A 22,418-nucleotide genomic window follows, 5' to 3' on the forward strand; every position below is an offset into this window, starting at 1 on the left:
GGGAGTGAGTGAGACGGAGGGGAGATAAATACATGCGAGGCGGGAGGGGGGGAGAGTGAGTGAGACGGAGGGGAGAGATAAATACATGCGAGGCGGGAGGGGGGGGAGTGAGTGAGACGGAGGGGAGATAAATACATGCGAGGCGGGAGGGGGGGAGAGTGAGTGAGACGGAGGGGAGAGATAAATACATGCGAGGCGGGAGGGGGGGAGTGAGTGAGACGGAGGGGAGAGATAAATACATGCGAGGCGGGAGGGGGGAGAGTGAGTGAGACGGAGGGGAGATAAATACATGCGAGGCGGGAGGGGGGGAGAGTGAGTGAGACGGAGGGGAGATAAATACATGCGAGGCGGGAGGGGGGGAGAGTGAGTGAGACGGAGGGGAGAGATAAATACATGCGAGGCGGGAGGGGGGGAGTGAGACGGAGGGGAGATAAATACATGCGAGGCGGGAGGGGGGGAGTGAGTGAGACGGAGGGGAGATAAATACATGCGAGGCGGGAGGGGGGGAGTGAGTGAGACGGAGGGGAGATAAATACATGCGAGGCGGGAGGGGGGGAGAGTGAGTGAGACAGAGGGGAGAGATAAATACATGCGAGGCGGGGGGGGGGGAGTGAGTGAGACGGAGGGGAGATAAATACATGTGAGGCGGGAGGGGGGGAGAGTGAGTGAGAGAGGGGAGATAAATACATGCGAGGCGGGAGGCGGAGGGGGGGAGAGTGAGTGAGACAGAGGGGAGATAAATACATGCGAGGCAGGAGGGGGGGGGAGTGAGTGAGACAGAGGGAAGATAAATACATGCGAGGCGGGAGGGGGGAGAGTGAGTGAGACGGAGGGGAGAGATAAATACATGCGAGGCGGGAGGGGGGGAGTGAGTGAGACGGAGGGGAGATAAATACATGCGAGGCGGGAGGGGGGGAGAGTGAGTGAGACAGAGGGGAGATAAATACATGCGAGGCGGGAGGCGGGAGGGGGGAGAGTGAGTGAGACGGAGGGGAGAGATAAATACATGCGAGGAGGGAGGGGGGGGAGAGTGAGTGAGACGGAGGGGAGAGATAAATACATACGAGGCGGGAGGGGGGGAGAGTGAGTGAGACGGAGGGGAGAGAGAAATTCATGGGTAGAGGGTGGGAAATGGAGGGGGCTCGTTAGGTGTGAAATTAACCTAAGGCCGCGCTTATAGTGCGCGCGACGGGTTGTAATTCGCTTTCCGGCGACATCGCGGGCAACCAGGTCTTTGATTGGTTCAGAGGCTGTCACATGTTGCGACAGCCTCTGAAAAATCAAATTTGGCTGGCTTCAGAAATTTGTGCCTCCAGCGTCGCGTCGCGCTTACTATAAGTGCACGCGATGGCGGCAATACATTTGTTTTGCTGCGACGTCGCGTCGCCGGAACTAGTGCCGACGTCATGCTGTGGTCACTGGAAAAATCAAATTGAAGTGACTTCCAGCGACTTCCAAGTTGACATGACAACAGGATGCATTATGGTGGCGAGGCATCACGTGATGCTACATTGTCATGGCAACATGTCACTACCTGACGTTAGTGTCTCATTGTCATGGTAACGGGGGCGTGACGTTCATTATTTTATAAATAATTTTTTTTAAGTGTCCCGGTTTTTCATTTTAAAAATCTGGTCACCCTAAATTAGTCCCCAATATTACCTGCATGATACAAGTTAAGTACAACTACTGGACTGAAATTATATAATTATGCCCTCTGGTATAGTCAGACATTGAGTTGCGTTAAATCGTAGTGGTACTGTTCCTGATTTTAATTAACTCTCAACTTGTTAAACAATACAGCAAAGTGTTTTGGACCTAATTTGAAAAATATTACACAGTATTGATACTTGACTAACATAAAAGGGAAAGAGCATTTAAAAAAAAAAGGAATTTCTAAAATATGAATTGGAATTTAGGTTTATAAATAAATAAGGAGTGGTACTCCAGAGTGGGGCCTAGAGATTTGTGAGGTGCCTCCAAGGGATTCACTCAAAAAAAATATGTAATGGCCGATTCCAGACTGATAGTGGGTACCTGAGCCCGTGCACTTAGTAAGGCCCCACACTGAACCTTAGTGGTAAAGCTGTCAATAGCAGTGAGCTTCCAAAGTCACTCCCCACAATCATTTGCATACACAGCAGCAAGGTATTGTGGGGCGTGACTTTGGAAGCTCCCACAGTAAATGACAGCTATACCACCCATGATGTCTGCATACACCGAGGTACAGTTTGGGGCCATTATTAAGTGTGGCTTCCCTCCTTACCTACTGCTGCACAGCATTCCGCTGCAAGCGGTCAGAGAGCGCGTCCGTCGTGGCGCGCTTCCTCCTTGGCTCCTGCTGTACAGTCTCACGTGCACCTTACAGAGCGCGCGCACCGAAGGACGGCTTTCAATGTTCCCCCTCCGTTTGCGACGCGCAGTTGCCCCGCGCGGCACGTGACGCGCATGCACCGCTCCCCAGCTGCGCGTAAACACTAACATCTTCCTCACCTGTCTCCTGCTTCTCTCAGCTTCTGGAAAAAAGGAATGTAATTAATTTATATGTGTTTTATGGTTTATTTAATATACTCTGAGGTATGTATTATTTGAAATGTTTTTCACTAGTCTGATATATTGTGATAGAGAAAAAGGAAACTACGGCCAATCACGGTAAAGTAAGGTTCTTTAAGTCAGTGTATACATTATGTAAAGGCGTGCTAGACAATATCCGTTTAACAACTAGCCAATGACGAGACTGGTTTCATAGAATGTTAAGAGTATTAACTCCCCAATTAAAAGGAACACTATATTAAAGTATCTGAAGCGCTTAAAAGCAGATATTACACTTATTCAGGAAACACATATAAACAGGGAGGAGAGCAAGAAATTCCAGACTAACTGGGTAGGTGAATGCATATTCTCCCCAGAAGTGGGAAAGAAAGGGGGGTTAGCGATTCTGATAAGCAAAACACTACCATATGCGCTTATATCAACTTGGAGTGACACAGAGGGAAGAGTGGTGTGATATCAAGATCAACAATATGGATATATGTGTATATATAATATTTATGGCCCGAATGAACAGAGCCAATCTTTCATACATAATGTAACTGATAAATTGTTGAAAGAAACAGGACGTAACCTAATTGTGGGGGATGATTTTAATGCTGTCAGTGATCCATTCTTAGATTAAGATAAGATTTATCAGGAAAATCAAGATCTGCATAGAGAAGCATAGGGCTGTTACAAGAAACATTGGGTTTGTTAGACTGCTGGAGGCTATTTAACCCCACTGAGAGAGAATATACATTTCTCTCACCCGCATAACTCCTTCTCAAGAATAGACTATATTCTAACAATCCACCATATGATGGATAAGGTGTACGCAATGGCGATTGAAGATATAGTCATATCAGACCACGCACCAGTATGATTAGAGAAACATTTAAATTGCCTTGCCTTTAATTTCTTTATGGACAAGCTAACCAGCTATCTGAACAAGCTCCTCACCCCTACCACATGCAGCACTTATCACCTGAGATCAGACTCCAAAAGACTGTTCATGGTCCCAAGGCTCAACAAAGTATCCAGCCGCTCCTCCTTCTCTTACCGTGCACCACAAAACTGGAACCACCTACCAGAGACTCTCACATCCACCACCAGTTTAAGTTCTTTCAAATCTAAGGCCGTCTCACATTTTAATCTGGTCTGTAACTGTTTCATACGCCCATAATATATATTTTCTTTAACTGTGCATGCAATGTCTTGTATATAATGTATATCCTGTTCATTTATGTAACTGTATTTGTAACCATGTATTATTTGTCTTAACTCTGTGCCCAGGACATACTTGAAAACGAGAGGTAACTCTCAATGTATTACTTCCTGGTAAAATATTTTATAAATAAATAATAAATAAATAATTTAGGGCTCAGGGAACACAAAGATAGAATCTGTAGATTTCCATCTTATCTTCATAGTAATGAGGAGTTTAAAGCTTTCCTACTCAATAGCTGGTACTATTTCCAGGAAACAAACGCTATACACCAAAATGAGGCAAAATTGTATTGGGAAACCGCTAAAGCGGTAATGAGAGGCAATATTCTAGCATACATGAACAAACGCAGAAAAGAAACAGAATACATTAAATCTAGCAAGGTGCTGAACAGGGCATTATGTCACTTTAAACAAAATCCAACCCCAGAAAACAAGGACAAATACATGGAAGCAAACGATGTATATGAAATATGGCTATACAGAAAGGGGAAAAAAAGCTCCAATTTAGAGACCTTAACCTTTATAAGTACGGTAACAAGGCAGGTAAATTATTAGGAAATCTAGTTAGACGAGCTACACAGCCAAAACACACATTTAGGATGCGTAAAGCTTCAGGTGAACAAACATCAGCTCCTGAAGAAATATGTACAGTGTTTAGGGACTTTTATCAAAATCTGTATACTACCAGTGAGCAGGATGATGTACTGTACCTCAAGGCAAGTTTTTACAGGGATTAAAGTTCCAAAAATAACGAATGAAGAGCTACAAGAACTTAACGGTACGATTAGCAGGAAAGAAATAGAGTCTGTCATAAAGAAACGTAAAAATGGGAAGGCACCAGGGCCTGATGGCTTTATGGCCGACTTCTATAAGATCTTGGGGCCAGAGGTAGGGCTACATCTGCAAAACGCCTTCAAGGAGATAGTAGACGAGGGGAATATTTGGAAACAGGGAAAACAGCTTTCAGCAGAATTTTAAATAAAGGAGGTAAAGAACCTCTTGTTCCAAGTTCATATCTACTCATATCCTTATTAAATCAGGATGCTAAAAGTATCTTAAAAATTCTGGCAGAGGCTGGCCGCAGTATTACAAGGTCTGATCCATAAAGATCAGACAGGGGTTGTAAAGGTTAGATATTCTGTGAAGAACATAAGAAAAACATTAGGAGCCCTTTATTGGACCAAACCAAATCCACAGGATAATAGGAACAATTTAATTACTTCGGTAGACACAGAAAAAGCTATTGATAGTTAGATGGGAATTTTTATTTTATATACTTCAAAGAATGGGAATATCGGGTATGCTTCTTAACATGATTAAAACTATGTATGAGGGTCCAAAGGCATGGATTATGGCAGCGGGAATACTCTCCCAGGAATTCAATTTATACAGAGGAACAAGGCAAGGGTGTCCCTTGTCGCCATTGCTATTCAACATAGCAATGGAACCATTGGCTATGTACCTTAGGGACATGGCAGACTATAAAGGCATTGTAATAGGAAATAAGGGAGTGAAGTTGGCTCTTTTTGCAGATAACCTTCTGATGTTTGTCTCTAATCCGAAACATCGGTTAAATAAATATGAGACTTAAAGAATATGGAAAATGTATGGGGTTTATAGTTAATGCCTCCAAAACTGAGATTGTAATGTTTTTTTATTAACAAGAAAAAAGTTGTGTGCTAAAAATATTTTTTTTCGCGGTAGGTACGCTAAGGGGGGTGGGGGTGGGGCTGCTCCTTTCATTTGTCCTGGGCCCCATGATTTCTGTTGGCGGCCCTGCATAAAATTGATTAATAGTGCAATGGATACGTTTGTATGAAACAAAGGCAGAAATAGAATTGCAATGTCAAAACTATTTCTCCCAAAGGAACTTGGTGGAGGGAGTTTACACGACATTAGAAAGTACAATTTAGTATGCATAGCTAGGCATATCGGAGACTGGCTAATGGACAAAGAAATATATTCCTGCACGAAAGTCGAGGAACAAATGGTGCTGCTAATGATGCTGAAAGAGATCCTACACACACCTTGGGGAAATATCCCTTTAGTAATTAGAGGAAATCCACTGATAAAAGATGCACGGGCCCCGTGGAAGACACTGAGAAAAAGTGTGTAATGAACGACAAAATATTCACATTTCTGCCTATACAAGGTAACATGAAATTTGAACCAGGTCGATCTCAAAATATATACTGTATAAGACGTGGGAAACCAAGGGAATAAAAATATAGGGCAGCTGGTAGATACAGAACGGGAACACTTTATGTCATTTGAAGAGCTCAGAGTTAAGATGGAATTCCGACAATCTCACTACTTCCCCTACATGCAGATCTTACATTACTGTAAGAGCCTAGAAAACTATAAGAAAGAGATATTAGAAAACAACATGTTTGATAGCTACTTTAGGACTGCAAATAATATTACATATTTGATCTCTGAATTATATGATTGGATCCGAGATAAAGACCATGGCAAGCAATTGAAAAAAGTAGCAGCCAAGTGGAACAAGGACTTCCCAGAAATAACAGAGATTGACTCTTTGCTGGTAGGATTGGGTAGAATCAGAGACATGGAGTGAATTACAATTTAAAGTACTACATAGAGCATATTATGCATTTGATATCCCATATAAACAGATAGAAAAAGACAAAAATAAATGCCTGAAATTTCTGCTTATTAAAGAGGATCGAAAACACTGCCTATGGGAATGCCCATGTATATCTGATTTTTGGGACCAAGGTCTAATATGTATACATGACAATAGTGGTAACTGTGAAGGAACCGCTATCGCTTTTATTTGGGAACATGGAGGGGTGGAAAGAAGTTAATGGGGACTCAGGAATCCCAAGTATTGATGAAATTATACTCCTGGCAGCTAGAAAGTCTATAATGGTGCAATGGGTAAAGTATGACCCTCCAAACTTGGACACGGTTAAAACATATCTCACTCAGCTAATGACCGTAGATAAATTGGAAACCGAGGCCAATAAGAAACAAAAAACTGAGATTTTTTTTAAACAAAATAGGTAACCCTTTAGTGACTCCCTACCATAGAGTGAAAAAGACCAAATATATCAGGCTTTCCTGCACACATCCTGGCAGGCCCGCCAACAGGGGGGGAAAAGTCTGTGTTGGCGGCCCCGGCCCATTGAGTCAGGGGGTCATGGGGAGAATGGATCCAATCAGGGCCTTCCTCATGGGCAGGGAGTGGGACGGACTACAAGCTAATATAAGCAACTGCACAGGCGGGAGAAACGAGTTTGAATGTTCCTGGCGGTGCAGCCACTTGTTCAAATACAACACACACAGTAAGTACATGCTGACTGTTATCTGTTCTGTGATTGTGTCTGTCTGAGTCTGTTTCACCCTCACTGTTGTGTGTGTGTCTGTGTACTTCTCTGTGTTTTTTTTTGTCTCAGTCGTTTATAAGCGTTATCTATATATTTGATATATTGGATATGTTTTGGGGTGTAGCGCAATAGTTGTGTATTTTCTAGACAATATAGCTGAAATTGAGATGGAAACACTCAGTCTTGAAGGGTGGAGGGGGGTTCAGCCAATAGTGGCGCTATCACAGCATATTAAATTATGCCCTAAATCAGGGGTGTGAAAAACTGGCTGCGCCCCCGCCTGCTCAGCCCCAGTGCTCGCGCCGCCCCTTACCTAGGAACCAGCGTCATGTGACGTGACGCCATGTGACCCAGCGTCGTCATTTGACACACCTTGCCATGGCGACGCGGCGTCAAATGACGCTGCAGGTCATGTGACGTCATATGACCCCGTGGCGCCCAAAGCCAAGGTAAGTATGTAACAGGGCCCTCGCGCTTTCCCCGGCATTTCATTTAAATGCCTTGGTAAGAGCGCAGAACCTCTGTAACCGCCCCCCCCCTTTTGTGCACACCTGCCCTAACTCAGCAATATTTACTGAAAAAATAGACAGACTTGACACATCTGTATCCGACTGTACTGTACTTATCCGACAGGTTCATGTTTTTGTGAAATACCAGCTTCACCTATTAACCTTGTGCGTGCCACAGCACATCCAGCACACCCAACACATCCAGCACATCGTCCAGCACACCCACGCGGTCACGTGATGCGCAACTGATGACCTCTGCCCTACAACACGAGCAGAAAAAGCCCATGAGGTAGCTGCTGTTACACAAACAATAACAAACCCATAAGTAAATGCGTGTGTGGAGACAAACAACGAGACAGAGAGTGGAGCTAACCGACGCAGATAGCCGCACAGGTCACAGGCCGTAGCATGACAGAGAAAAACATTGTCCTGTTCTCTGCAGATTAATAAAGATTTGTGTGTTAAAAAAAAAAAACACAACCAGGAAGCTCGTCGGTAAAGGGTGGTTCCAAATGTTTGCGACTCTTCCGCGCGCGCGTGACGTCACCGCGCCGCTGTCAGAGTACAGCACAGGACGCGCCCAGCCCTGCGTCTCCTGCTCGGGGGTTCGAGTGTGGGCGACAGCAGCAGAAGCCCGGGCTGCGGCGAGAGATATAGAAGATATAGCAGCAGCACTAGCTGCTGCGGCGGGCGTTCCGTGCGTGACGTAACGCGCGCGCTCCCCCCCCCACCTTCCCCTAACCGTGAACGTTCTCTCGCGCGCGCCGCCCCCCCCCGCCGAACCCCGGGGACGGTTGCGGGCTCGGTGACCGCGGTCATGGACGATCAGGCGGGACCCGGCGTCTTCTTCAACAACAATAACAACTCGTTGCTGTCCGCCGTTGCAGGAGGGGCAGCTTGTGGTGGCGGCGGTGTAGGGGGCCCCGGCGGAGGCGGGAAGGGGTTCGAGGCTGGGGGAGATGCAGCGGGAGCGTTAAGTGGAAGTACCGGGGCGGCTGGGAGGGCCCAGTACAGCATCCCGGGGATCCTGCACTTCCTGCAGCACGAGTGGGCCCGCTTCGAGGTGGAGAGAGCCCAGTGGGAGGTGGAGAAGGCCGAGCTGCAGGTAAACACGGGCTGACAGTCACTGAGGTCTCTGATCCCGGGGGGTGGGGGGGGGGGGGGGGGGTACGTGATTAATGCTGCAGACAGCGGCAGATCAATGAGAAAATTGGGTATTTATGTGGGTAGATACATATAGATATAGTGAAGTTATTGGGGCACACACTTAACTAGAACAAGCAAGACTGCTGGAGAGGGTGCCACTGTATAAAAATAAGTGATAAGACAAATTTTGCATATTTATGGTGTGCCTATTCAACCCCCCCCCTTTTTTTTTTTTAAAGATTTTGCACACCCTGGAAGTTTGTTAACCATATGTAACCTGAAGTTAAACACTTGACCTGTCCTTGCATTGCAATGTTTTGTGCTGTCAGGGGAGAGGTTAAGATGGGTTTTGCTACCCAGATCTCCAGCTTGGTCTCCTTGACCCACCTGCCCCTCCAAGTGGGGGTTGACCAGTCAAGGAGCGTGTGTACATTTGATTACCTTGTGATTGGAGTTGAGCAAACAAGTTGGGTCATTATCTCCTTCACTCCCACACCTTTCTAGTGTGATCCTTGTTTGGCGTAATATTTTGAGGTTTGTTTTCTCAGGGCTTTCTTACCTAGACTTAAACTCATTAAACTTCTGTCATTAGATTGCTGTTTGAGATGGGCCTTTTTAATCCATTCCCTGTCACCAGCTGATTGCCGAGTAGCAGCAAGTGAGTTTTTGCTGCTAGGCTGTGGCATGGTGATGCACTTACTAATTCCCTACCTTCTCCCTGGATCAAGGGAGCACCCAAATAACGTGTCATCTCTTATTCATAAGGGTCTGATCTTAAGCAACTCTACAGTTTGGTGTGTGACTAAGAATCACCATAGCAATATAGCGTATATGAAATGTCACATAGTTGACATATCCTAGTTTAATACACTAGTGGTGGTCCCATAAACTCTACAGGAAGCTTTCTCCTGTAGACTTGTTGCTTTTCTGTCACTTCCAGCAAATCAGAAACTATGCCACATTTTAATTATTTCACGTATATCTATGTGGTCCTCACTTGGGTGCCTTTATGGTGTCTACTGAATGTCAAACAATTTCTGCAAAGTACAGCTCTCCTCTAAGACAGAGATACAAAGTAGAACTCTACTCATAAGGTAATAATGTAATTCTCCATTTAATGTGACAGCCAAGAACAGTGGAAATACACCATTTAAAGTCCCATATGGACCTTTCATCACCTCCTCCAAGAGGAGACCAGTACTTTGAAGAAATTGTTTGTCTATGTAGTGTTGGTTGCACAAACAGTATTCTCCTCGCCTGAAACTGTTTCCCCCACACTTTGGAAGTCTACTGTATGTCACAATCGACATGCAGTGGTCATCACTGTTTTGCTCATACGTAAGGTATAGAGGGTGTATGTCGATCTACGCGAGCAGTGGTTTGAACAGAAGAGGACTACGACCATGTGATCCCTACACAAGGGATTTTTACATGCTCATGATGCTGGAAGGCCAGTGTGCCACTTACAACTGATTACCTGAAAGAGTCGAGTAGTTAAAACATTTTATAAGTTGTGGTAGTACTAAACACGGTTATATTTATTGAAGTGGTGTGTGAGAAGTAAATGTTGGAGAATCAATGCATTGCATACTGAATACAGCTCAACCCCCTTATAACTGTACTTGGGGTCCAAAGAATCACATTGTTTTATAAGCGGATCGCGTTAGAAATAATGTACAATTGTATGCATTGTACAATAAAGTATTTAAGACACCAATAATCGTGTTGTCAAGTATTCATAAATACGAAAATTGGGAGCCACGCTTGCATCGCGTTATAAGCGGATTTGCATTGTAACGGGGTTGAGCTTTAGTACCATTCTTTTTCCACCTCCCTCCACCCTCTACAGCTATTTTTAGTTTAATGGTACAGTCGCTGAAGCACCTTGTCAGTTTATCAATATGTTCATTAAATATTCTAAAAAATAAATCCTATTTAGAATCAAACTGAACGAATGCCAGATATGTGTTCAATAATTTATGCGATTCATGCCAAAAAAAGACAAGTAATTTAAAATAATTTTGGAACATTTTCTTTGCTGTGTATGTAGCTATTGTAATGGGGAAAAGTATGGTCTTTGACTGTCCATACAGCTTTATTGTAGGGGTAGATCTGATTACCTTATAACTGAGCTGGATCAAATGAGTAATACCCCATTTAGCGCCAGGGAAGATCATGACCATTTCCAGACTAAAGTATTTTAGAGCAAACAAACCTCAATATAATTGGCTTACTAAAAAAAGTAAATAACACTTAAACTAGCAGTTTCTTATCCTGTAAAAAAAATGTTTCCCCTCGCTGGAGTCCTCTGAAATGTATGCTTATCCCATGCTTCTTGTCTTTTCTGATTCTGTTTGATTAATGATGCGTTCAAATGTATTTAGAAAATAAGAGTTGTAGTGTAGGTTCATGGATCGATAAATAGTCCTACGAACTAATAGTTATGTTGTAAAAATGTTCCTATGCTTTAGGTATCCATGGAAACAACGAGAAAAAAAATAATAATTCTGTGAACCACATACAATTCCATTAGGAAACTTAGGTCCTAAGTGGGAATGTACAAGATGAGAGCAATGCGCACACTATCAAAATAAGTCCAAAGAAATCCTATAAGCCGGTGCTCTGCTTAATAAAGCGATGTCTTGTAGAGGCCAGAAGAAAGTCCTCTGAGGAAAGTACAGGCACAATGGTATTCTGAATCAAAAAATATTTGTCTGTGATCTGACGTTTCAGCTACATCACGCAGCCTTTATCAAGGTGATCCCTCACCTTCACGTAGCTGAAACGTCGGATCACTTTGACTTATTAAATATTTTTTGATTCGGGACCTGTGCTGTACCTGGACTTTCCTAGGCGGGAATAACATTTTAATATCTGTGCTAGTGTTCTGGTTTTAAAATTAAAAAAAAAATAGATCATTAATTGCCTTGTATTAAGCAGGTAAACGCACCTCTGTTTAGTTTTGATCCTGTGTGACTGCACCATTGGTATCTATTTACCATGAAGATTTAGAATTACAAATGCTTTTATTACCACAGTAAATTCCTATATTTTCCATGCTTTGTGTGCAGTGCAAAGTTCACATAATTATCTGTTTTCCCATAGAGGGCTCTTGATGTGAAAAAAGGAAAACACACTTTATTTGTTAAATGAAAAAAAATATATAGCAGTCATTTGTTGCAAATATGTAAAGTAAACTAATTTGAGTGTGAAAAAAACTCTCGCTTAGGGATGAAATGTGCCCTTCATAACAAACATAACACACTTTTTTCCGTACAAAATAAAATAAGAAATAGGGGACAGCTCCTAAACAGCCAGGGTGTGTAGCAAAAGCTTTCTTTCCCCTTATTGGAGACTGTCAAGCATTCAGAAAGCAGGCATATCTATCATTCCTCAAATTCCAAAGCAGACTGAGGAAGTCACAGTAATGTTTTAGCTCTATAGAACATTGCTCTGTTTTCTGTGGTGGGAAAGAGATGAGGTGTTCAACAACATGTGCAGTAACATTGTTCTTTACTCGGTAACTACTTCCGCGCTGAGATAACGAGTTCTCTTCATCGCAATATTTGCTAGTGGAGATTTTCCTTAATTCTCCCCACTGATTTCCGAGATAGGAGTCTTAGCATTTGTCATAGCAGCAGCTGATTATTTGCTAGAGGACCACCCTGCATTTTTACCCTCTTACTGCTACAATTGCAAAGCAGTGTGTGACTGTTCCCTCTGTCTGCTGTACTGAAGTCGATTGAGGGCTGTGTGTAATACTTGATTTTTCTTTACATTTAATGCCGAGCGGTATTTTGAACGTGCACCTTTTTAGCTTTGACATAGCAAAACATTATATATTATAATAGGATTGAAAACAATTTTTTCCCCAGGGTTGTCCGCTAATGTAGCATATAAACCTTGTTTGCAAACAAATGTTACACATTTAAGAAACTCTATTACCAGGTTTCATATGTTTGAAGCAGCAAGAAAGTAAATTGAAAAAGGAAAGCGCAATTGCGTGATAAATGGCTTTTCAATGTTACATGTTGTGATTCAAAATCCTTGTGACAAGCAGCACGTGACACTGTGAATGCTTGTACGATTGCAGTTGACTTACATCCAGCAATCACTCGTGGGTGTGCTTGATTAGTAGATACCGGAACATTTTAATCTTTACAAATTCCTCCACTAAAATGTGCATGTCTTACTACAGGATTCCCCAACCTTTTTGTGCCCAAAGGCACTTGACAGTTGATGAGTGGCGAGCACCGACCAATGTGCATGCGCGTACACTACACGCACACACACTACACACCTTGGGGGGAGGCCTCCAGTGCCGCGCCGTCTTGCTTGTTGGTGCGGAAGTTGGGCCCGACTTGCGGCAGTGCGGCAAGCTACCGGTGTAGCTCACGGTCGGCTTGTTGGACACCCCTGATCTATGCTGTATTATCAACTAGTTATAAAAATTATTTGCGAGCACGCAAAAAAGGCTTGGGGACCCTTGCCTTACTATATGAAAAGTGAATGTTGCAATCGAACAACAGGTAACAACTTACATTTTGATTCAGGGCTGCATTCACAAAATATATTTATTGCATCTTCTACAATGCTGCATAATAACTACATCTTGCATGTTTGGGTAATACATTTGTTGTTTGAAGATACACCAGAAGTTTGCTTCCAACTCATTTTGTGTGTGTGTGTGTGTGTGTGTGTGTGTGTGTGTGTGTGTGTGTATCTTCATTGGAATTAGGTGCCTTGATACATGATAAATTACTGTTTGCTCTAATCAATGTGTGTCTGTAGGTTACTACTGTACTTCTTTACTGGTAGGCTTTTGCATTTGTTTTACGGTAGCAATGTATAGTTTACAACTTGAAGAAGGCTTTCAAATTTCTCTTTGCTTTTGAAATCTATGTATGCATCTGATGTATTTGAGGATTCAGGCAGCCAAGTTTGCTTGATTAAAGGGTCATAGGATGTACAAAATTTGGTATATTTCTGAGGTGTCGCTTAACCTAGTAATCAACCTTTTGGCAAGGTTGCTCATTTTAAGATCATTGGTAACCTCGGTGAGTGCTGTTTTGGTGGAGTGGGCAGGTCGAAAGACTTATTGCAAAGGGTCAAGAAGACAGTGAGTGGAGTCGGTTGTTTGAGAATGTACATCTAGATATCCATAGAGGTTGAAAGCAGAAGGAAGTAAACATCGACAGAGAATTATGGTGAAGAGATGTTGGGGGTTTTTTCTTTTGGAAAAGTAGTTGTCAGGGATTGTGTGAATGCAGATGGAAAAGTTAGGCGAGAGATGATTAAAAAGGTAATACAGAACACAAGCACACTATTTAAAAATGCAATTTCTATATGAAAAATACATCGCTATCACGCGCGAGTCACAAAAAGGAGATGGTAGCAGAGGTGTAAATACATTGCAGCAATGTTTTGATAAAGGGACTTTCCCACAAAACCTTTGCTATCTTCTCCTTTTGTGACTTGTCCGTTATGTGAGTGTACTTTTCATGATTTTCTGTTTATTATTATTTTTTTTAATAGTGTGCTTGTGTCCTTCTGATCTTTACTGATTGTGAGTGGCGGTTCATTGAGATATTTTGCTCCAAACATCTATAACACTTGGTAAATATTTTCTCTTTTTTTTAATTTTTTTTGCGCAAAGGTTTCCTATGTTAGTCGAACTGTTAGTGTGTTATAGTTGGGGCATGAACAGCAGAGAGCATGTAGTTGGGAGGTAGGAGAAAATAAGTGAGGAGTCTATAGTTTCTTTGGCCTTGTAGAAGAGGTCAAGAGTGGTTAAGGCCGCGATTCTGCACACCTCCGGAACAAATGTATGTATCCTCATGATGCTGCCCATAGAGCATACGGGCAAAGAAGTCCAACCGTGAGCGCGATTCCCAGCAAAACAAAGAATTGTCTGTCGCGCGATGGCCGGGTCACGTGCGCGGTTCAGCCAATGAGGGTGCACCACTCCACATGACGCCACGCCTCGCCTCTACCAAACCTTCCTGTTGCCGCGGACCTAAGTGCAGGGTTCGCACGAGCGGTAGGCGCGTGACGTCATGCGTGACACAACTATAATCGCGGTCTAATGGTGACCGGAGGCAAGGTCCTGTAGGAAACTGGAATTGATCCCCAACTTTGCTTTTATGGGGCTCAGTAAAATCGTGAGCAGTAAAGGAGACTGAACAAGAATTGGGAGGTTTGAGGAGGGAGTTGAACACAGAAAACAAAGCGAGTATGAGACAAGAAGTAGAATTCTACAGTAGGTGTGTTTAAAACAAGAGACAAGGAAGTTGTAATGAAGTCCACATGGGTGTGCAATTTTTCCTCCAGTGATGAGGCATGAGCACTGGAGCAAATTAAGCTGGTTTTGGTGTTCGCAAAGATTGGGGTCTAAAGGAGTGAGTGCCTGCATTTAGGAACAGCAGAGAAGAGGAAAATGCCAAGTTGTGAACAACATTTTAAGGTTAGTCATTCAGAGGAGAGATGAGAAAGCTGAGTTGTGGTGGGAGCAGATGAATGGTGTGTAGGTCTTTGGAATAATAAGACTTTGGAGGATGTGGAGAAGTTTTGAAAATCTTCAATGAAATGAGTGTCAGAGTTGGAAGGGAGGACTGATAATTATCAGAGGGAGCAATCTTTAGTGAATAAAACAGAGAAAGTGACCATTGAGAATAGTGAAGGATCTTACCTTTTGCTCCCCTGTGTCAGAGGGGGACTGATGCACCCAATCCTTTTTTGCAGCTCAATTAAAATCCTCAGTGATATGAAGAATATATTATGTTTTCAATAAGTTATTGTAAAAGGACTAGAAAGGAATTTGATGCATTTTGTCTCGATTCATAAATCTAGAAATAACCGGGCCCTGATATTGCAAATTATTTTTCATTTATCGCTTTCACTTTGCAGTTTCTTTGGATAAATCCTAACCAATTATTTTACTCATTTAGTACATATCCACAGCTACTGAGGTCCAGCATTTTAATTGCTGAGATTTGGAGATTACATTTTTATTGTAACAGATCTGCATTTAATCCGATTTATTTGAAACCTGCAAAGCCATTTGCTTCCTGATGCCCAGAAAGACATTGCCTCTCCCCATTAAGCAGTTTTTGTTCACTTTTAGAACTGTAGTAAATGTAGCAGAAAATCCATACTTCTCACTCATTTGAAAGCTAGTTTTGCTAATTTTCAACCTCTATTGGCTCATAAAGGTAGGCAATATAGTTTAATTTTTGAAGTGCCCTAATGGTTTACCTGGTACAGCATTGGCCCTGGCACGTCAGGGGCCCTTATATGTTGGACACGTACTCTTTTTATAGGAGTTCCCTCCAATTCCGTTTCCGTGAACTGGGGCCGGCTCCTATCATGTTATCGCTCCTGGAGTGATTGCTTGACACTGAAGTACCGGACATCTGATGGCATTATGAAGAACGGGTCAGTGCCTCTACCTCACACTCTGCCTAACAGATTAATTAAAAATAAGGCTGTTGGAAAGATGCGTGTGTAACTTCTTCACCACATGGATATCACACAAAAAGGAGTAATTAGAGGAAATCAAACCCCTCTCCCATATTTCAGTTTGCCATGTTTACAAAATATCAGTACCTTTCAACCCTTAGACTTTGATCGCTTCTTGACTTAAGATGTTTAGAGCATAGACTTAGCCCTGCCCCTGTTTTAGTAGTTTAAATTCCATACCTAGTTTATAGCTTTCAAGGTCCAATTATTTAGAAACCTGACTACACCCTCCTCTTCTTGCCTGCCCATCATTGTTTAATACCTCCTTTTATGTTGACTGGTGCCCTCTAGAATATTAGGGATTGTCACAGTCATCCCATGTACTTGCATCACAGATCCACAAAAGGAAGCTAAGCTTTAGCACACCATTCATTTGCCCACAAGACCTCTGCTATGTTCAATTCTTTTTTGGGTAAAAACTATTGGATGCGATGCATATAAAGTCGAAGCCAAGTGAACATGTCCTCATCTGTTCTACACCCCTCAACCTTGAAGAGATAATGGGATTAAGGAGAAGGATGGCATCTGTTTTGCCTACATTATTTCTCCCCCAGTCTTGCCTGAAACTGCAAAATAGAAGGGTTACCTCTCAAGAGACGTCTTAATGTGCAGAAAATCTATTTTTTTATATATCTATATCAACCAGCAACCCAGTGGATTATTCTCTCTGTCTACACTCGCATTCTGTATGACTTATGAACTTTTTGGTCCATGCATATAACTATACACTGTACTTGATAGCTGTTGGATACCTTAAAGCCCACCAGGGCCAAAATGTACTAATGGCAGTGACATGTTTAATATATTATATTTTCAAATATTTGTTTTAAGTCGGTTTGTAAACACGGTGTACTGGGACATGGGAGTGGTTTGATTCCTCTGGTTACTCCCGCTTTGTTTGTCACTGTGTGTAGTTTGCACAGACGAGGCTCCCTGTTTGACTTCCTATCTTTATTGCCTTTCTGCTAAGAACAGGGTGGACCGAACAGTAGAGCAAACATTTGAGTGTCAAACACTTCCCAATTTTGAGGATCCTAAGAATCCTAAGAAAAACTTAATTTCTAAACCAGTCACATTTTAGCCAATTAGATTAAATGCTTTACAAGAGGTTTGTTGACAAAGGATTGTACCTGTAATATGTGGCCCTAGTAAGGGTAACGGGGCAAATGGCTGTCGGCGCTTCGCCATAAGGCTGCGCTTATAGTGACAGCGACGCGACGTTGCGGCAAAACAAATGCATTGCCGCCGTCACTTGCGCTTATAGTAAGCGCGGCGCGACTGAGCAATGGATTGGTCGCGATCGTTGGAAGTCATCACGATTTGATTTTCCAGCAACTGTCGCGTTGCCGTCGGCGGCACTATAGGCGTAGCCTAACTCACCCCACCACTGCAGCCGATCCGCCATTGGAATCCCTGCCACCGGCTGCTTCCAAGGTCATTTTAATTATTCTTTAGGGTAGAGGGTTAATTTAAGGGGTTCTAGGGTAGGGGGTTTAAGGCTAAGACACTTACCTTAGCGACGACGTGGCTGGCAGCGCCAGCTTCGGGCGGCGAAACAGCCGCGACCAAATGTGCTAGACCGTTAAGTGCTTAGGGCATTTAATTCATTTGTGCCTCCATGTGTTAGCACATTTCAGTAGGGGAAATAACATGTGGACCATGGAGAGAGCCACAAAACGTAACTATGAAGGATTCTTGTGTGGATCCAATACACCTAACCACTAACGGCAAAAAGAACATTGCCAAGACTATTGATCAAGTTTGTGTGCAGCAAATTTTTTTATCTTGGAAAAGGTTTTTATTAGATCTTAGTGTCCTGGAGGAGTAATACTACACACTGTTAATTTTAAAAATAATGCCTCAACACTGGCTGTAGTGTTGTACTAAATGAGAATGCTGTACAGTTATCCATACTATTTGCTTTTAAGTCTTTTTATAATCTCCAGGGAAAAAAAACACCCGAGGCATTTAGTAGAGTATTTAGTGAACATTAAGTGCATAGTCAAAATTAAACAATAATATGTTTTGGAACAATTACAGGATTTAAGTATACATCGGGTTAATTATATGCATTCATTTATGACTTTTTAATTTTGCTCTGAATAGATCGTTTATTGCTTCCGCTGACGACTGTGTTGACATAAGGTATACCTAGAGTACGCCTATTGTAAAGGTAAATTTGAAGCCACGTGTTGCAATTATGCCTGGTTGCTACTCCGTTTCTCACCCCCACCCCCCGGCTTTGAGTGTGCTATTTATATCTACCCCAGTTCTGCTGTGACTTTCACCCTATACATGGCATCTGTGGGAGTCGCTGATCAGTGCACAGAACAGAATCTCCACATACGCTATGTACTGATGTCAGAGTATTTGGAAAATGAACCCCTTGATTGAAATGAATGAATGTAGAACCCCTACTGCATAATCAAGGCATCCCCATTGCTACCCCAAAGTCATTCTGGCATTGGAGTCCTACTTTCTGTGCTTCTTACATGGTGCTCACTGCATCAATGACACAGCAATTTGGAGAGAGAACCAGCTGTCCCAAATGTGATCTACATAGAATACGGAATGGTTCATTAATGGGGTTGTTTCATAGTTTATTTTTTACTACCTATAACACCGATTGGCCCTTAAATGATTCAACTTCAAATATTATTGTAAAATTGTTTTGTTGTACAGTACACGGAACTATCTTGCTTTCTTCATTTAGCCCTTTAGATGAAAAGGTACCCAACTTATAAATCCAGTAAAGCTATTTGCCCATTTTGTATTTTAAAATAATCATGACTTGTTTTTTTTTTTTTAAGCAAAATCTATTTTCTGTTTGTTTTTATGGGTCCCGGTTAACATTAAATAAAAAGTATTGAGTACGGAAATATTTTGCAAATTCATTTTTTTCCCTTCATCCCATTTATGGGGAATATAAAGGTCAAATAAATCGGCTTGCTCCGTTATCTCCTATTGTAGTAATAGCATTTTACACTGTTCATAACAATCAATGCTTGGAATACACTATTTTCTTTTAACAGGAAATGATAAACCATTCACTGCTTTCCATTCCCTAATTTTGTTCGGTAATGTACATTTGTATTTAAATAGAAGCCATGTACACAGCTCTTCACAGAAAATGTGGAGTAAAGTGTGGGATATAAAAAAGAAGCAATTATTTCAGCCAAAAACCTTTCAATGTAAGATTGACTAATTTGTGTCGCCATCTACTAATTCTAGACGAATAATCCCTTCAATTTGGCATGTTTTTTTATTTTCCAGGAATTACGCCTTGAGCATTACATAATACTAGAATCATTAAGTACCCTGCAAGAGAGCGAATGTTTAACTATTTCAACAATTATATTTAAAAAAAAAACGCCATTTGGCTGTACCAAACACATGTAAAGTGATTGATTTCGTGTATGTTGCTACTTTTATAATGCCATAATTGGTCTATTGATCAGTTAAGTAGTGCTTAAAACCGCAATCCACTCTGATTTGCCAACATTTTCTTTTATTTTAAGAGAGATCTTTTGCCCTCTGCAGAGCCGTTTATTTTTTTTTTTTTTTAAATCTGGTGCTTTGTTTATGAGGTGTAAGCATAAGGCCTGGGACATAGTAGATTAAGCTGTGCTGAGCCGCGCTGAGCAGATGCACTTACCCCCTGCATCTGTCATCAGCGCGGCTTTAGTAGCCGCTTCCGCATGCGTGCGGAGGCTCAGATATTTTGGAGAGACAGGCAAATTTCAAATTTGCCGCTCAGGGAAGCGGAGGAACGGTCACGTGACCGCTCACATCCAATGGGAGCGAGGGACTAGCCCCGCCTCCCGCCACGCCTCCACTCCGCTTCCCGACACGCCTCCACCCCACCCCCAAAGCGCGCTCACTGCCTCGCCTGCCAGGACACAAAAAAGCTGCAGTTTGAGCAGACGAGGCAGAGCAGGAGCGCTGATCAGCGCAGCCCGAGGCACCATGCTGTGGCCTAGACATATTAAGTGTCTGGGAGGTTAAAATAAAGCGGCCCCAAAGCAGTATAATGGATACCAGGTTACCTCAGGAGTTTAAGGAAAGCATGTTTTTAAACACTAGAAAAATAATTTAAAAAAAAGCTGTGTGTGCTGTGCGGTGGTGTGGTGAGGTGTGGGTGGGTCAGTCAGTGTGCGGGGAGGTGTGGGTGGGTCAGTCAGTGTGTGGGGAGGTGTGGGTGGGTCAGTCAGTGTGCGGGGAGGTGTGGGTGGGTCAGTCAGTGTGTGGGGAGGTGTGGGTGGGTCAGTCAGTGTGTGGGGAGGTGTGGGTGGGTCAGTCAGTGTGTGGGGAGGTGTGGGTGGGTCAGTCAGTGTGTGTGTGGGGGGGATGTGGGAGTGGGGTGGGGGGGGAAGTCAGTGTGTGTGTCCTGCTGCAGCCAGGGGCGGGGTGTAAAATTGAGCACCACTTCTCCCCCTCCCCTTCTGCGCCCCCCCTTCACAAATCCTGCGCACCCCCCCCCTTCACAAATCCTGCGCACCCCCCCCGCCACAAATTCTGCGCACACCCTTCCCCCCCCCCGCGGGGTACATGCGCGCCGCCCGGGTCACCCTTTCTTCCAGGAGCCGGCGCCGAGCCCCTGTGCCGCGTGTGTTGCGCTGTATGTCACCGCTTCCTGCGAGCGCAGGGGGCTCGCGAACCCATGTGGGGGGAACGACGCCGCTGCCAGCCGCTTCTGCGCATGTGTGGCGTCCGTCAGCGGCGCCATCACAACTGTGCATGCGCGGCATATCAGCGGCCGTTAGGAGCGGCGGCTATCGCCGCCGCATATGTCACAGTGTGGGGGGGTGTGGGGCTCGGGGGGGGGTGATTAGGAGCGGCGCCGGCGGCTATTGCCGCCGCCGCAACATGTGACAGGGTCGGTGTGAGCGGAGTGGCGTCCATTACGTGACGTCACTTCCGTTTCACATTTCGCCCCACATCATCCAGTTTTATCCCATCAGAGGTGCCACTAAAGAAGTTTCACTTCAAAAAAATAGAGGAGAAAAGGGGGCCAGATCTTAACACGAGTTAATATGCTTCTGGGACATATTGCGACTGTAACAGTATCTAGCTGCACTTGTAGTTTCGGATGGATAAGTAGTCATTCCTGCTCTGTGCTTTCACTTTTAATATTGTATTTATTTTTGTCTGTATTCTGTCTTGTGGCCCTGGCCTTAAAATGTCACGAGCACATTATTCGAATAAAAATGTGATGAATCACATTTGTTCAACTCTCATTCTGGGAACTTTTGCCAGGACAGAGTTACTGTTAGGATACAAGTGAACACATAAATACATTTCTAAATTGGAGCCAAAACACATTGTGCCGTTTTGGCGCCAATTATTCTACATCAACCTGTCCTAGAGTGAAATCCTATAGAGCCAGTGGTAACCCATAGGTAACACAGCTCCCCCACCACCAGGTTGTATAAACTGACACGAAGTCAACAATGGAAAACAATGACTCCAGTAATATCCTTCCTGCAATTCTACGTTAGTCCCATTCTGGCTCAGCTAGCTCGGTTTCACCCCAATTTTGTTTGTAACTGTTTTCTTTGAATATTTTCATTATGTATAAATGTGAATGGGGAGAGATACAAAAACTAATAGAAGATGTGGGGTACATGTGTACGTACAATTTTTGTGCCATATTTACATTGATTGCATGGTTCTGACATTTTTAAGATTCCCCAGGGAGCCAAATCTCACAGAATTTATCAAAAGATTAATTGAAAGGAACAATCCAAGCCGTTGAAATTTTTTTTGTAAAAATTGTTTTCTATAGGAATAAAGTACTGCATTTCCGGAGATGAACCCCCTTAGTTTCAGCTCCGGGGACACCCTTCTTCCGGAGATACTTGCTTTCGAAGTAGCTGCAGGTAGCTGCTGCGCCTCAGCAAGCAGGGCGTTAAAGTGTAAGGCTCCCTCCCGCGTCACACCCACTGTGCAGTACATTGGAGGTAAATATCTCCAGAGGCAATGGATCCCAGAGCTGAAATTAACGTGTTTCAGCTCTGAAGACCCCCTTGCTTCAATCGTATATGTATATACAGACAACAAAAAAGATTGTGAACCCTTTAGGATTTTCACATATTTTAAACCTAAACTGTTAGGTTTAATAATAGATAAAGATACA

General features: G+C 43.3%; 1 protein-coding gene across 3 annotated transcripts in view; it reads left to right on the forward strand.

Moving 5' to 3' along the window:
* The first annotated feature begins 8,156 nt into the window (after window positions 1-8,156).
* Window positions 8,157-22,418, forward strand: part of STRN (striatin) — a 131,380-nt gene continuing 117,118 nt past the window's right edge. For 2 of the 3 annotated variants that reach the window (XM_075596553.1, XM_075596555.1), the window contains exon 1: window positions 8,157-8,723. In XM_075596553.1, the coding sequence (XP_075452668.1) occupies window positions 8,436-8,723 (288 nt within the window). In that variant the 5' untranslated portion in view covers window positions 8,157-8,435. The remainder of the gene's footprint in view (window positions 8,724-22,418) is intronic. The other variant, XM_075596554.1, reaches the window with a different exon arrangement.

Source organism: Ascaphus truei, chromosome 4 (assembly GCF_040206685.1).
Source record: "Ascaphus truei isolate aAscTru1 chromosome 4, aAscTru1.hap1, whole genome shotgun sequence".
Lineage (NCBI taxonomy): Eukaryota > Metazoa > Chordata > Amphibia > Anura > Ascaphidae > Ascaphus > Ascaphus truei.